The sequence below is a fragment of the Copidosoma floridanum genome, unplaced genomic scaffold, assembly GCF_036245765.1.
Source record: "Copidosoma floridanum isolate Cflo_tuat_1 unplaced genomic scaffold, Cflo_Japanese_pri ptg000006l, whole genome shotgun sequence".
Lineage (NCBI taxonomy): Eukaryota > Metazoa > Arthropoda > Insecta > Hymenoptera > Encyrtidae > Copidosoma > Copidosoma floridanum.
Window position 1 is genome coordinate 23,043,136 of NW_028321883.1, and position 14,861 is coordinate 23,057,996.

At 33.9% G+C, this 14,861-nt stretch overlaps 2 protein-coding genes across 3 annotated transcripts; both read right to left on the bottom strand.

Moving 5' to 3' along the window:
- Positions 1 to 457: 457 nt before the first annotated feature.
- LOC106637428 (uncharacterized) lies at positions 458 to 4,433 on the bottom strand. Its single transcript, XM_014350206.2, has 7 exons — positions 4,053 to 4,433; positions 3,359 to 3,929; positions 3,018 to 3,288; positions 2,801 to 2,937; positions 2,496 to 2,726; positions 2,219 to 2,429; positions 458 to 2,158 (listed from the first exon to the last, which is right to left on the bottom strand). The coding sequence occupies exons 2-7, from the start codon at positions 3,830 to 3,832 to the stop codon at positions 597 to 599; spliced, it is 2,886 nt and encodes a 961-aa protein (XP_014205692.2). The 5' UTR covers positions 3,833 to 3,929; positions 4,053 to 4,433; the 3' UTR covers positions 458 to 596.
- A 2,410-nt stretch (positions 4,434 to 6,843) lies between these two features.
- On the bottom strand, positions 6,844 to 10,862 carry HDAC1 (histone deacetylase 1). Of its 2 annotated transcripts, none has more exons than XM_023389718.2 (8): positions 10,581 to 10,862; positions 9,264 to 9,376; positions 8,979 to 9,096; positions 8,514 to 8,887; positions 8,242 to 8,389; positions 7,636 to 8,150; positions 7,460 to 7,550; positions 6,844 to 7,382 (listed from the first exon to the last, which is right to left on the bottom strand). In XM_023389718.2, exons 1-8 carry the CDS (start codon positions 10,627 to 10,629, stop codon positions 7,312 to 7,314), a joined length of 1,479 nt encoding a protein of 492 aa, XP_023245486.2. In that variant the 5' UTR covers positions 10,630 to 10,862; the 3' UTR covers positions 6,844 to 7,311. The 2 variants fall into 2 exon arrangements, with proteins under 2 accessions (XP_023245486.2, XP_014205674.2); XM_014350188.2 differs by having other exon boundaries at positions 6,844 to 7,385; positions 10,581 to 10,860.
- Positions 10,863 to 14,861: the final 3,999 nt, after the last annotated feature.

Consider the following 14,861-nt stretch of genomic DNA (forward strand, 5'->3'; position numbering starts at 1 on the left):
AAAAAAAAAAAATTCATAGAGATAATGACTGTGTTAAAAAGAAAAAAAAAATTTCATCATTTTTACTCGTAAGCGTATGAGGTGTAATTAATAAGATTGTTTTTTCATTGTAAAAATATTTATAAACACAATATTTTACAGATATTTTGCATAAATATGATAAATTACTTTTATATTCATAATGTAGAGAGATGAAGACTCTGCATAACATTGAAGTTAATTTGTAACAGAAAAATATATTTTAATCGCAAATCTACATGTACGAACATGTTAGCTCATACATTTATCATAATTTGTACAAAAGTTTCATTTTATAACTTTACAAAAATACTTATTAAGCTATTAATCTTTAGTACCATAAGGATACTATGACAAAATAGTAATAATTCTTGTAATTATTGGTCCTTTGAGTTTCAAAATTTTTTTAAAGAAATCAATGTATATTTTGATAGCAACGGTTCCTATGTACATTATTTTTCTTATATTGAAATAATTAAAAAAATAAATTGTACATGAAATACTTTTATTGTTTAAAAAATCTAAATGCTCAAACTGAAAAATAGATCGGTTTTTTACAGGGGCATCAGACTCAATAACTACGTTTTATCAACATTGTCATAATTTATGGATTTCAAATCTCTTGATTTTACTTTTATCAAACTGTCACCTGATTTTAATTCTGAATCAATTGAAACAGTTTTTATAGCTTCCTGTCCAGACAAATAACTACTAGTTTTAATCAGGTCTATGGAACTACCATTATTTATCAATTTAAGAGTCACTTGTTCTTCCTGATTCACACTTTGAAGATTTTGTTTTTCTTCTTTTTCACAACTTTCTTTCTTGTTATCTATAACTGTATCTTGCACAACTGAAACATTCTTATTCCCTTTGATGATTGTTTGATTGATAGCAGTTTTAAGTTCATTACTATTTTCTTTCTCTTCAATTTCTCTTTTTTCTCTTTCGTGCTCATCCAACGTGTTTTTCCGAGCAAAATTACTGTGGTTATTCTTTAAATTATCTGAATTCAGAGTATCTTTATTTTGTGAATTTAATTTTAGAACCAACGGAACGTAACTATCATTGTTTTTCACACTAGGCATTAGACCTGGTGAGTCAACGTTATTATTTTGATGACTGTTGGATATTTCTGCAGCTTCAAATTCTCTGGAAATTTTATTCGATTGATTATTTAAAGCTTTAATAATGTGATCACCAGATTTTTTTACAGCCGAGTCTGGTTTTAACTTGGAGTCCAGTGAGATTAGTTTTACTTTTTCTGAATCATCTACTTTTTTCATTTCATTATCAACTATATGTACGTCCTTATCAATACTTTCATTATCTAGTGGTTTCTTTACATTTACGTGTGATCCATTCTTTTCTGTAATCAGTCGTGACAAATTCTTTTTCAAGCCGATCATTTCAACTGATGCTTTTTTTCTAACTTTCTTATTGGCAACATCATGATATTCTTTTTTCGCTTCGTTACCTGGTTTCTTCTCTTCACCCACTGAAGGGTTATCAACTAGCAGGGTTTTTTGTTCAAGGTCCTTTAACTTTTCGCCACCGATTTCCTGTTCCAACTTTTTCTCGTTTCTCTCGATATCTTTCAACAACTCCTTTTGTTCCTGCATCATTTTTTTCTGTTCCTTGATATGTTTGACCAAGGTTTTATCGAGCTGTTCACGCCTCTGCATAGGATCAACGTTCAGAATGTCTTTGTCGGCAGCAAGCTCAGATTCTTCTTTTTTGATAGCGTCTACAGCTATATCGTTTTTTTGGAACGCATCGACTCTAACAGCATTTTTACTTTTTTCGACAGGTACTTGGTTCTCTTCACCTTTAGGAGGCTCGTTCATAAGTTTATCAGGCACTGGATTTTCTTCTATTTTAGAAGCTCCCTTTTTTTTAGGTTTGACTTTTTTCAACGAATCAAATGCTTTTTTGGCTTCATCAACTAACTGATCATCAATACTAATCTTGTTAATTATTTCTTGCACTTTTGGACTGATTGTTACTATTGATTCAACAACTGGTACTTTATCTTGTGGTTTTACAGGTAATTGCTCAACGGGTACAGGAGGTTCCCGTCTAATGTTTTCTTCATCAGGAGGTTTCTCAGGAACTCTAGCTTGAGGTTTATCGACATTATCTGTAAAAAGAAGATTATGAATTTTTCCCACAAATAGCATATCCTAATGTACACTGGTACCTTTTGCATTTAGTAGATTATCAGGCTGTTTCAACTGATTTTGCTCCATAAGCACTTCGTTTTCTATGAACGTTTTAGATACACCATTGATCACTTGAACAGGAAGTTTTGGAGTTACCGTTTCAACTTGCGAATTCGACGATTGTTCCATTGCATATAGATTAGCATAAGTGCCAAGAATCATAATCCACAGACCAATAATTACAAGAAGCTACGAGTAATCAGGATGTTAGTTACGCAACTATTTCCATGACGTATATATTTTAAAAACTTTTACCTGAGCAAGTAACCTCTCATTAGTATTTTTAGTACTGATGGATATGAAAAACATACCAGGAAATATCAGACATATCAAAACACCAATAGTTGATCCAACTATACCAAGTACAAATTCAATGCTAGGAATCAGTATACCGACAACCATCGATATTATCACTATAAAAGTAGTGAGACATCGAAATTTTGTTTCTGATATGTAACTAGTTGACGTTTCCAAGTGTGTGTAGCCCTACAGTGTAAATTTTTAAATTTAAAGTAGTGCTGGCACTTTATCACCAAAGATTAAAATTTATGAGTACTTACTCGTCTGAAAAGTAAAGAATTTAAACTGGCTCGACAGGGAAAAATGACTAGTGGAAAACTAAATGCCACTGAAAGTACAAAGCCTATTTTGATAACTTCAGAGGTCACGCTTGGTTCAAAGCTCATCAGAATATTACCTGCAATTTTTAGATTTCATTAATACCATACCTTTATTGACAAATTAAAGATTACACGGTACAATATTAAATACAATTACCTGAAAACGGTTCAGAACAAAAACCAATGTAACCAAACAATCCAACAGATATATAAACAACTGTGCACACATTTAAGGCTCCTCGCACAACTTGGTTCATTTTTTCCAAGGTGGCATTGGGTAGAGTCTCATAAATTTCAAACAACTGAGTCTGGCAGAACAGGGCCAGGGCAAAAATTGGCAAACACTGGAGCATACCTGCTGGTCTCCAAAAATATATTTTGTCAAAACAATCGGCGGAAAAAATACTGTGAGTGGAATCACCTATTACCTGTTAAAAGTATATTATTAAAATCATTGCTATATGAGTATCCATTGTGTTTTTTCACAAGCTTTCTTACCTTTAAAACTAGACAAATATAAAAAGCTATGGATGCAGTACTGACGCTTGCAAGGCTGCTAACATTTCTCAACAAACCCAAAGGTAAAACAATAAAAACAGCAGTGGTAATGAGAAGGCCACTTCTTATGTCTTTGGGCTCCTTGTCTATGAACTCTCCAATGATCTGTGGTCCCAAATCGCCAACAACAACAAAGTAGGCAATGCAAGTTCCCAGTAAGAATCCTATGATGCACAGCTCAACGAAAAACTTGCCCATGGGGCCAAAAGCATGGAAGGCCAAGAACTCAAAGTTCCTTCGGCGACACATGACCGCTGACTTGATGAGAAAGTGACAAGCCAGTCTGGATAGAGCACTGCTGAGTAGCAGTACCAGTGTTGCAAGAACAATGCCGCATTGCTTGAAGCAAAATGGCATTGCCAGAACACTGACGCCAATGATGCCGTTGGCAAGAGTCGTTATGTGCGAGATCATCTTAATATCACAGCCTCGAAGGGTTGAATCGAAATAAAATGCAAACTAAAACCTCGAAGTGACGATCCTATAGGTCATCTGCCCTTTACATTGCACCCTGAAAGCAAGTTATGGTCTATAAGAATATAATTGTTGCCGGTCAAATTAAATAAATGTATGATCGTGATAATTAGAAACTACGTTTCATTAATGAAACACCAAAAAATGCAAGACTGCATACCTTGACACACAAAGAAAAGTAGTTGTTAAATCAATCACATCCTCAATATATTATGACCACTGCTGTTCCATGCGCTTACATTTATCTGCTTTTTTCTAACATGCAGTCGTAATTCATGGCGATGTCACTTTCTTTATTTCAACCGAAACTTTATATTTGGTACTTAAAGGTTTAAACACACAAAAACACTTAATCTACTCGGTATTGCATTATCATAATTTATGCTTGTCACTGTGGCGGGTTGGCCAACAACTTGACGACTAGGTGATAAGATATAATAATTACACTTTTGAAGACACAAAAATATTTTGAGATTAGATACTTATATATAAAAAAAACGTGTGAACCGCTGAGGCGCTGACTGAAGTCGCGTCACAAAAAAACAGATGTTTTACTCATTCAGGTTGAGTTGGGCTAAAAAAGTTAGGTTAGGTTAATGCTGTATGTAAACAATAGTTTGTAAATAAAGAAGTGCAAATACAAACAAGTTTGTTTACTTTTTGCATTAATCTAACCTAACGTGTACAACTGCGCATCGCGTACGGTCAGGGACGATCGCGGACGATCGGAGAAGAGCACTTCAGCTTTCAGCAGCACTTGTTGAACTTGTTCACTTTCGTCTCCGACCTCCGACTCGCCCACACTGTCCCCGACCGTCCCTGGATTGTAAGGTGAACGAATCTAATAAGTTAGCTTTTCGGTTCTGTAAAAAAAGAGTTGTACCACAAAAAATAAATTAATTATTGAATAGATGATCAAATCGGATACGTGGATGAATTAAAATTTTTCTTACAGAACAGCCAGATGATTTTTGAAATATTAAAAAAGGATTATTGTTTTTCTTTAAAACAAGAGAGAAAAAATATTCGTCCAGAGTTAAGATTTTCAATAAGTATGTGATGTATGTGTGCTCAAAATCTGTGGACTCATTTTCTTTGAATTCAGAGAATCGTATGTCTCACATTAACAATTGTTAATCGTTATTTTTTAGTTCAAATTTGTTACAATTACCTTTGTGACGTACGATATGCAAGGCATGTCATAATTAACTCTCCCTAGTAACAGCGAGGCTTCTTTATCAAGAAGGCATCGACAGGTGGGGAACAAGCTAATATATGAGGCCCAGCGAGCCTCAAATCGCGGCACTCGGGCAGTCAACCATAGTCAGAGAGTCAAGGAGTCGAGCAGTCGGACATTCGCGAATAAAGCTCTTGATATAACCAATTGTTGATCATTCTCGCGAAGCACCTCCTTACCAATATCTTTCCTACGTGACACCTTATTAATATTTCTAAAACTTTAAAAATACTGTTTAAAATGAACAATCATGGAAGCGCAAACAAAACAAGTACAATAGGAATTAATTGTGAAAAAGTTCTTTTGACAAGTATGTTTGTCTCACTTTTTTATTGTAAATATTAAAAACATTTGAATATCCTACAAATATTTAGACGTAAATATTACAATCCTTATCTCTAAAAACAAACATTAATATAAGAAACACGACGCAACATGTTTAGGAAAAAACTTACATGATGCTAAGTTTAGATTTTAAAATCAGTTTAATTCTTTTCCAGATCCCACCTTTGTAGTCACGATTCATGTACATACGTCTAATCCGATTTAGCGATCGCACACACATACACATCCCATGTTTTTCGTCTATTACATTTACACTAAAAATCATTTACAGTATTATGTAGAAATTGAGATCTTTATGTTTGTACTTATAAAAAGTAACACAATTGATTACAAAGCTATAATACATCATTTGTATGGTTTATTTGCAAAATCTTAGCATAAATGTAACATAAGATAAATGTAGCACAAGAAGTTAGAACTATTGTTAATAATTTCCTCACATCCGTCCGACTGATTTCCAAATTGCGAATAATTTTACTCGAGTACTTCAGACGGTCTGAAAAAAGATTTCAAGACAGAAATCTTGTACACGTCTAAATCGGACTAGCTGACAAACAGCGATGACTTAAAAAAAAATCGTCTTTCTTTTTAATGCAAGTCAAGTTAAACAGACGTTTTATTACCACCATACTACTATTATTTTAAGTTGTTGAACGTCTGCTTCGCAATAGTGGATTTTTTTCTCGAAATACAAATAAATTATTATACATAATGTGAACCGAACGCATCGTTACGATTCGAGCACGTAGTTTCATTAATTGTAGAAAATATGTACAAAAATAGGAAGCAAAAAAAAATCAAGTCCTTGCAATAACTAAGAATGTCGTCAAAGCGAGTTTTATCTATATTACGATTAATAGGTTACTTTTTTTCATCCCTTGAAATTACAATGGACAAAATGATGTAAAAAAATAATGAGTATCAATGTCATCATTTATTTAATAATATATCTGTACTTTGATTTAAAAAGCAAAAAATTACTTTTTACTTTTTAGTATCAAATTTTGAACAAACATTTTGTATAGCTATTAGTTTTTACATCAACAAATGCGTTTAAAAAACTCGATTTGATTGTTCTAGTTGTGTTCATGATCGGTATTGGGCTTATATAAGTTTCGATTATTCCAATCACATCTCCAAATATGGGCTCAGTCAAAAACTGGATCCATAATGACAACGAAGTCTTTTCATTCGACCGTTGAATGGAACGTTTTATTGGAAATAAAAGATGATTCAATTTTTATACCAGCAAATAAGTTTTGTTCGTGTGAATGCTAATAAAAAAAAAATTGAGCAACCAAAAGGCCACTGTAATGATTACCGTTTTGTTTTTAAAGCTTACAATAAACTAGCAATGTACAATGCATAATGAAATCGTGAAACAAGTAGTTTTATGGATAATTCGAAGACTAAACATTCAACCTCTCAGACCAGTTGCACACACGTGTACCAGTAGTGCGTGAAATGACACAAAACGGAAGTTGAAATGGAACAGTCTTTCTCACAGAATTAACGAAAATATGACTATCTAATTTAAAGTTATCAAATTTCTAAAATGTATGATAACATTTGCAGAACATTCACTGTATACGTGAAATAATGCATAAGAAAATAATTTAAGGCCATTATGCTGTACCACGAATCTAAGTTTAACCAAAATAGAATTTCTAGAAAAAAGGAGAATATTACACTCTACTACAACCAGAAAAATATATGCCCTACAAATGAAAATTATTGCAATCGACGTTGATTCGTGGATGCAAAAATGGCCGTCCAAATTGACTTAATTAATAGTTTTTACATTCCATTCCTTGAAGGAGTTATCCGGACGCCTGAATCAGGGATTTGCTGCTCCGTCTTTTTTTACTTCCTCGCTAGTAGCGTTTGACTTTTCATCTTTCTCATTGTCTGCTGAAAAAAAGCACAAACGTCAAGGCAAAATTCAACAACTCAACATTACATAAAATGGGCATAGAAAATAATACCTTTAACTTCTGCTTTTATTTCTTCCTCTTTCTTTAGCTCTCCTTCACCACCTTCTTGATTTTTTTCTAATCGCGGCCGTTTTCTGGATCCCTGTACGAGTAATAATTACATTTATTAATTATCACGTGTACTAAATCTAAAAAATACAGATTGAATATCAGGACGGAATAATTACCTTGAAGGAACGATTATCCCTCCTGCCGCCTTCACCTTCATCTTCACTATCGCTGTACTCATTTTCATGCTGTAACCTCTTGTCAACATCACGTTGAGGAAGCCTATCATCAGGATTAACCTTCTCTTCAGCCTCTGAGTCATCGATGTTTACACCATCCTCTGGAATAGTTTGCATTTGAACACCAGGCGCATGAGGTAGCATTCTAAGGTTTTCAAACAGCCTCGTCTTGATTTTCTCTAGGTACTCGGGAGTATTTTGATTGGCCATATTGGAAGGGCTTATGTGTAATTTGAAGTCTGGACCAAAGTATTCAAAGTAATCGTTGTAAGGAAGCTCGTTGGCTATTTCTGTGCCAAGAGCGACAGAAGTCTCGTAAGTCCAGCATCTAGAGACGTTTCTGATCGTGTAACCACCTCCTCCCACCATCAGGAAGGGCAGGTTGTACTTTTTCACGAACTCAACGCACTTGCCGTGACCCCTAACCGTCAGATTGAAGCAGCCTAATCTATCTCCTGATGAAGATAAAAAATTATTATTTTTCATGAATTTTAATCAAGTAAAGAGCAATTCCAAAAAATATGTCAACTTAATGATTGTACCAACCCGTAAGAGAATCTGCTCCACATTGAAGTACAACGGCCGATGGCTGGAAAGTTTCCATTACTTTTGATATGATTGGTACAAATATCGACTCGTAACTTTCATCATCCATTCCGTCTCTTAAGGGAATATTCACAGCATAATATTTGCCCTGAAATGGAAAAACAGTTCATTATTTTGCACGGATTCTCATATTGTTGTAAGACAACACAAATGAAGCTAAATTAGTTTAAATAGTTTCATTGCTGTTGAAGAAAAACTAATTCAACACAAACCTTTCCAGCACCAATGTCTCTGAGATCACCAGTCCCAGGAAAGTATTCTCCATACTTGTGGAAAGAGACCGTCATGACGCGATCCGTGGTATAGAAGGCCTCCTCAACACCATCACCATGATGAACATCGATGTCGATGTATAGCACGCGCTGGTGATACTTGAGCAGCTCCAGAATGCCAAGCACAATGTCATTGACGTAGCAAAAGCCCGAAGCCTCGCTCTTTTTGGCGTGATGGAGACCACCTCCCCAGTTGATGCAAATCTCGGATGCTTGCTTGTTAAGCTTTACTGCAGCAGCTACTGAACCGCCAGCTGATAATTGACAAAACTCGTACAACCCGTCAAAGACTGGACAATCCTCTCCAACGTTAACTACGAATTAATAATTTAGTTATGGCATTGCTTCCAACTTTTTTTTTGGTAGTTTTGTTTTTTATGACAAATAATTCAAAATTATTTTTACATCTTTGCATTTGTTTGTTGTACTCAGTCATATTATCAGGCCTAATGGATCTCAAAAACCTGATGTATTCATCGCTGTGGAATTTAGTCATTTCATCAGCAGTAGCTTTGTGTGGTCTCTGTAAAGGTAGAAAAACAGTGCTCAATATTTTTAACATACGAATATTTAATGCAATAATAATGTTGGGATGCAATTTTTAAAACAAATGACGTTATATCATAACGAATAATTGCGAAATAAAAAAGAATTCGGGAGTTAACAAGTAAAAATTTTTATGACACTTACGTAAATTTCCATTTTGCGATAAAGCCCATAATTTAACAATAAATTATGCGTCATCCTTATGCGATGTGGTTTCATGGGATGACCTTGCCCATAATAGTAATTTCCAATATCACCTGAAATTTTTAATAAAATTACCACTCACTGTATAAATGGCGTTGTTTAGACTATGAAAACTTATTACTACATTTTTTTCAAAATGGAGTCTTTCAAAGTGCACCAGCTATGTGTTTAAAGAATGCAATAAATCTTTTCAACACTTGCTTTATAATTGATGTAAATCATACAATAAAGAAACTGTAAAATACTTAACTAAAAATTATTTGCACCCGGGTAAAAAAAAGAGATTGAACAAAAAACTAATTCACCATCTCAACCAAATGTTTCAGTTCTTATTTCTGGTGTAATCCTAATTTTTAAAAAAATCTAAAATTCGGATAATTCTCAAGGCACCAACAGAAATGCAAGTTCATAAATTAAAGGCTAATGGCTTTTAAGTTCAACTGAATTGATTTTAGTTAAATTAATTAGTTAGTGGAATTAATTAAGCAAGTATCCATTTATCAACAAAAATCATGTAAACAACTAGAAAAAAAAAAACCCGAATTTCTTTGTAACCATTAATGAAATAAATAAACACAATCCTTTCAAGATTGACGGGATCGTAAAAAGTAAAAATACCATCAACCCTACCCCCGCCCCCCCCCCCGCTGCAACAAATCGAAGAGCCCATCACTTAACAGACGCGATTTCAAGTTTACGGATTTATCCCTTACATCTAAATTATATCTAAAAGCTGGCGAAAAAAAGGCGTAAACCTCGAAAACCCCTGAAAAACGTTGTTCCCATGACCAAAACGATCGCGCTGAAAAACCATTAAAATCATAGTACAACCGCCAAACAACGCGTGTACTGTTTTACAGAAGATAACTCGAGAGACCCTCGGCCCGAGCTATACGGTCGCCATTAAACGTGACATGGACCGCCACAACGGGCATCGTTGGAAGGGGAGGGGAAGTTGTACGGTCGAACGAAGCTCCGACCGCAAGGGTCTCTCGGCTTAAGCTCGGGAAAACCGTACGCACCACCGAAACGGCTCTGAAAATCAAAGGACACGCTGGTCGCGGATGGTTGCCGAACGACCGCTAGCAAAAAAAGCGATACCGAGGCACCGGATCCCCAGGAGCGAGGGCGAAAAATCATCGAGCGTCCAGGACACCACTGTCACACGACGAAATGTTTGTCGAAGAAAAAAGAAAAAAAAAAAAAAAAAAGAGAATAGCCCTCCACGATTGTTAAACAAATATCGGGTGTACTCACTGTCGTAGTAATAGCAGACGCGCTTGCGGCTGTGCTGCATTTGGGCCATGGTTGGCTCGGTGTGCTTTTTCTCTGATGAAGAACGAAAAAAGCCTTTTGATCGGGAAAGACGCTGCTCGCCTGCGCTGAGAGACTCGAGAGAGTCCTACGGCGACAGAGCGAAGTTGCCAACTGGACGAGCGGAGACTCACTGGAGGAGCACTGGAGGGCAGCAGAGATGACTCTGAGGGCAGTTGAGAAGAGGAGGAAGGGACCGAGAAGGGACGTGGAGCGGTGGAGCGTGCGGGCTGCTTACTACTGCAGCTCTCCCTCTCCCTCCAAATCCTCCAATCCTGCTCCAATCAATTCACTTGAATGGTCCAGTCCATTCCTTGTCCAAACCATATGGTGCGCTCAAGCGGTGGAAATAAGGTGTGTTTACGCGCACTTTGCTAAAAGTCAACCAATCGCACGAGACCTTCCCAACGTCGGCCATTTAGGTAAGGAGCCAATCAAATAATTTCAAATTGGGACAAAAACGTGGCGTGGTTAGGAAGGCGCGGAAATTTTCCAAATTTATGTTGTCTCGTGAACACACCGTATAATATATTCTTTTTCTTCCACCATGTAGCGAAACAGATAAAATCTTAACACTCCTAGAGGTGGATAAGTATTATTATTTATTATAATAATACAGCCACATCGATCACAGTCACACGTTCCACCATTGAGGTACAAAGAAATAAGGGACGGACCTTGCTCTGACACTCTCTCACACAGTCCAAGTCAGAGGTCCAAGTCATTCACTTTGGTTGGGCATATTTCTATTGGAAATCGGAACCATAAGCGCTACCGGCTAGCGCCACAAAGTTCCACAAAGCGAAAAATTTTGGAAAGTGCGAGAGAAGACTCATAACTGCCAGCGCCACCAGCTTGTCTATATATCCTTATAAATGGTGGCAAAACTCTAAAGTACCGAGAGAAGGCTCTATTGTACAACAATTTATTGTCATGCATGACATAACTACGTGACATTTCAAAAGATATCAATTTTATTTAGAAAAAAAGTAATTTTTTAAGGGATGAATAAAAATTGGTTTGGTAATTAACAAAAATTTTTCACAGCACTTTTATGAAAAGTGTAAGCGAATACAATAAATTACATTGTGACGTTATTAAGCACTCATCTGATATTTGATTGAAAAGACAACTTTCATGAATAACAAACTATAATAGCCACTCAGTACGTCTCAAATGTATGTTTTTTTATAACGTATAAAACATCATGTCATGGGTCAATGCAAAAATCATTAACTGCATTGTCCAACTAAAATAATGACGGTATTTCAGATAAATCATGCACTAGACGTAAAAAAAAATCCAATACTATTTTTTAAAATTTCTATGAGAACACATCAAACGTATTGATGAAAAAAAAAATTATCTATGCTTATTGACTTAATTAAAATGCTTTTAATATAATTACGAGAATGTTACGAACATCTTAAACAGCTTATTCAAGGGAATTTAAGCAACTCCCAAACTTGAGAAAAAAAAAATGTCCCACACGATTATAAAATTATGTACTTGTGGTAAAATAAAAATGAAGAGTTTGATCAAAGACGGTTGACTGATTTTATTAAGACAAAATTACAATAAGTAGATAAAGCATAAAAAAAAAAAATTAGGACTCTGAAAAATCTAGAGTAAATAAATAAAAACTTCTATAGTGGAGTAAAATTTCAAGTTATGATGCATTTCGTTAATTTTGATGCAATTTACTTGAAGATTCTAATTGTTACCATTTGTTAAGCTTAGTAAAAAAGTAATTAATAATAAAAAAAACTTACAAAAAAATACATTTATCGTCGTAAAGGTCAGAAAAAATAATTAAATACAATGATTTCTTGACAATATTTATTACGATATATCATCACATTTTTGTGTTTCTAATATAATTTTTTTTTTTTTTACCTTACGATTACAGTGAACATTTTCCCCTCATAGTTGAATTGCGAAGCCAGATTCTATCTACAGACAAATTTATATATTTCTTTTTTACTTTTCACATTAGAGTCGATTGATTATAACTATAGATTTTATATATTTTGTTTCGTTAGACTTAAATTTGTAAGACTCGCGCGAAGTATTAAAATAATGATCAATCTTGTCATAAATATATTTAAATAGATTTGATTTACTTTTTTTTTAAAAAGCATCTTGCATGTAACATCCTTCTATACATATTCTATTTAGATGAAATTGTGCCAACTTTTTCATCTTTTTTTGCTTAAGGACAATACACTTCTTTGAAGAAATCTACAAATTTTACATTCATTTTTGTATACGTTTTCATTCGTTTACACTTTATATGTGTGGCTCATCGTAATTGTACGAGCATTTAATACATAGGCTTTATTATTGTTTCTTCCTCATCATCACCATCGCCATCGTCATTATTATCATCCCATCAATCATCGATTTCGTGCTATTTAATCGCAATGATTTTTCTATTTTTTTTTTTTAAGGGGTGCTAAATCCACACAAGTTGGTACGACAGTTATATTTTTTTTTTCAATGCTACACCCTATACATAATGACTAGGTTAGTAAAATGTAAATGTATGTGGGACGTGCAAAGGGCTTTATATTTTTTCCCATCTGTTTTACACTCATCAGAAATAAAAAACGCACATTTATCAAAAAGAATCGATTTTTTAAAACTTTTTTATGATATCTTCTTCTTCGTCTTTGAACTAAAAATTTCATAAGAATGATAATTTACATAAATGCAATAGCATCTCCAGTTTGGCAGTAACCTTTTTTTCAAATATTTTTATTTGCTCATATCTTTGTTCAAAATATACTTGTTACAATGAAAGTTTATCGCAATCTGCACATATTTATATCGTCGCGCAAAAATTCATGCAAAACACATTTGCTACAAATAGATCAGCTTACTCAAGTTTATCACGTGTACGTATTACTTATAAGAACATTCAATTTTAAAAAGACTTTCTATAACGTTTTCGTATAAAAATTAATGCATACGTAGCTTCAAAGTATATCATACATATACGTTAGCCCAATAAAAAATAGAATTTTTAATGAACCGATTAATATTTTTTCGATACTAAAAAGTATACTTATGTTATAATATTTGTATAGCGTAAAAAACATGAAAGTTTAAAAACAGCTCAAATACATTCGTATGAGTTTAATAAAATCGAATCTTAAATATATTAAGGACAAAAAATGTTATTTCAAAATGACGATATATTACAAAATAATAAAAAATACACCAATCTAACATAGTGATTGTATTCAGAGTGAGTGAAAGGATAGGATTCATGTGAAAACTATTATCTCAAAGTTTTTAATAATTTCAATTCAAATCGAAAATTTGCGACAAACAATCATAAAATAGAAGTGAAATAGAAGGTAAAAAATTTTGTCGGTATTAAGTATATCGTTATACGTAGTTTTTGAAGTGACTGCACTTTTGGAAATTACTTTTTATAAATTTTTGATACCTGCCTGGAACTCGCATTCGGCTGATGATGAACAAGATTTTTTCGTTCATCACTGCAAATAAACTCTCAAAGAATTTAATTATTTTAAGTACTTAAAATGAGTGACAAATTTTTATACAACGATGACAAAAGTACATATTTAATTTAATTTAATTACATCCGTCAAATACACACTACATGCAATTTTCCAACTCTGAAGTGGATGCGAAGTTGCTTCAGCGATGCAATATACAATTATACATGTATAAATTGGGTTTCACAATTGGAGCTTTGTTGAGTATAATAGAGTTCAACATTGCCATTGCGGATTGATTGAATCTTATTAATACGAGAGACCCTGCATAGGCCGAAAACATGTAGTACGTCATAATTATAGTCTGCTTGGACACAAACTGGTGTTTTCATCTTCCGTCTCATTTTAATATACTTAAGAGCTTGGGACTGGTGTGGTCGCAAATCACAGAATAAGACTGATTTTTTTTTAAAAAACCATTTTTTTTTTTTTTTTTTTTTTTTTTTTTTTTTTTTTTTTTTTTAATAATAATAGATATTACGTACATATACTACGTATACAGCGTGCCGTCTTAGAAAATCAAAGATCCACTCACAACAACAACAAATATATAATTTTTGTTAAAATTCCTATTAAAGCCAATTTTTTTTTTAATTGGTCACATAAATTAATGCAAGCATCTCAAGGATCTTTGATTTTCAAGGAAATCGTGAAAAATCTACCCTGTACAATTTATTCACGTAAGCATATTATTTCT

Excerpts from the sequence above, each read along its gene's own strand:
- LOC106637428 (XM_014350206.2), bottom strand. The coding sequence starts at position 3,832 with ATGATCTCGCACATAACGACTCTTGCCAACGGCATCATTGGCGTCAGT. Across the intron at positions 3,289-3,358 it reads ATATTTGTCTAGTTTTAAAG|GTAATAGGTGATTCCACTCA; the intron begins GTAAGAAAGCTT and ends TACTTTTAACAG. Across the intron at positions 2,430-2,495 it reads ATGAGAGGTTACTTGCTCAG|CTTCTTGTAATTATTGGTCT; the intron begins GTAAAAGTTTTT and ends GATTACTCGTAG.
- HDAC1 (XM_014350188.2), bottom strand. The coding sequence starts at position 10,629 with ATGGCCCAAATGCAGCACAGCCGCAAGCGCGTCTGCTATTACTACGAC. Across the intron at positions 7,551-7,635 it reads GGGATAATCGTTCCTTCAAG|GGATCCAGAAAACGGCCGCG; the intron begins GTAATTATTCCG and ends TTACTCGTACAG. Across the intron at positions 7,386-7,459 it reads AATAAAAGCAGAAGTTAAAG|CAGACAATGAGAAAGATGAA; the intron begins GTATTATTTTCT and ends GCTTTTTTTCAG.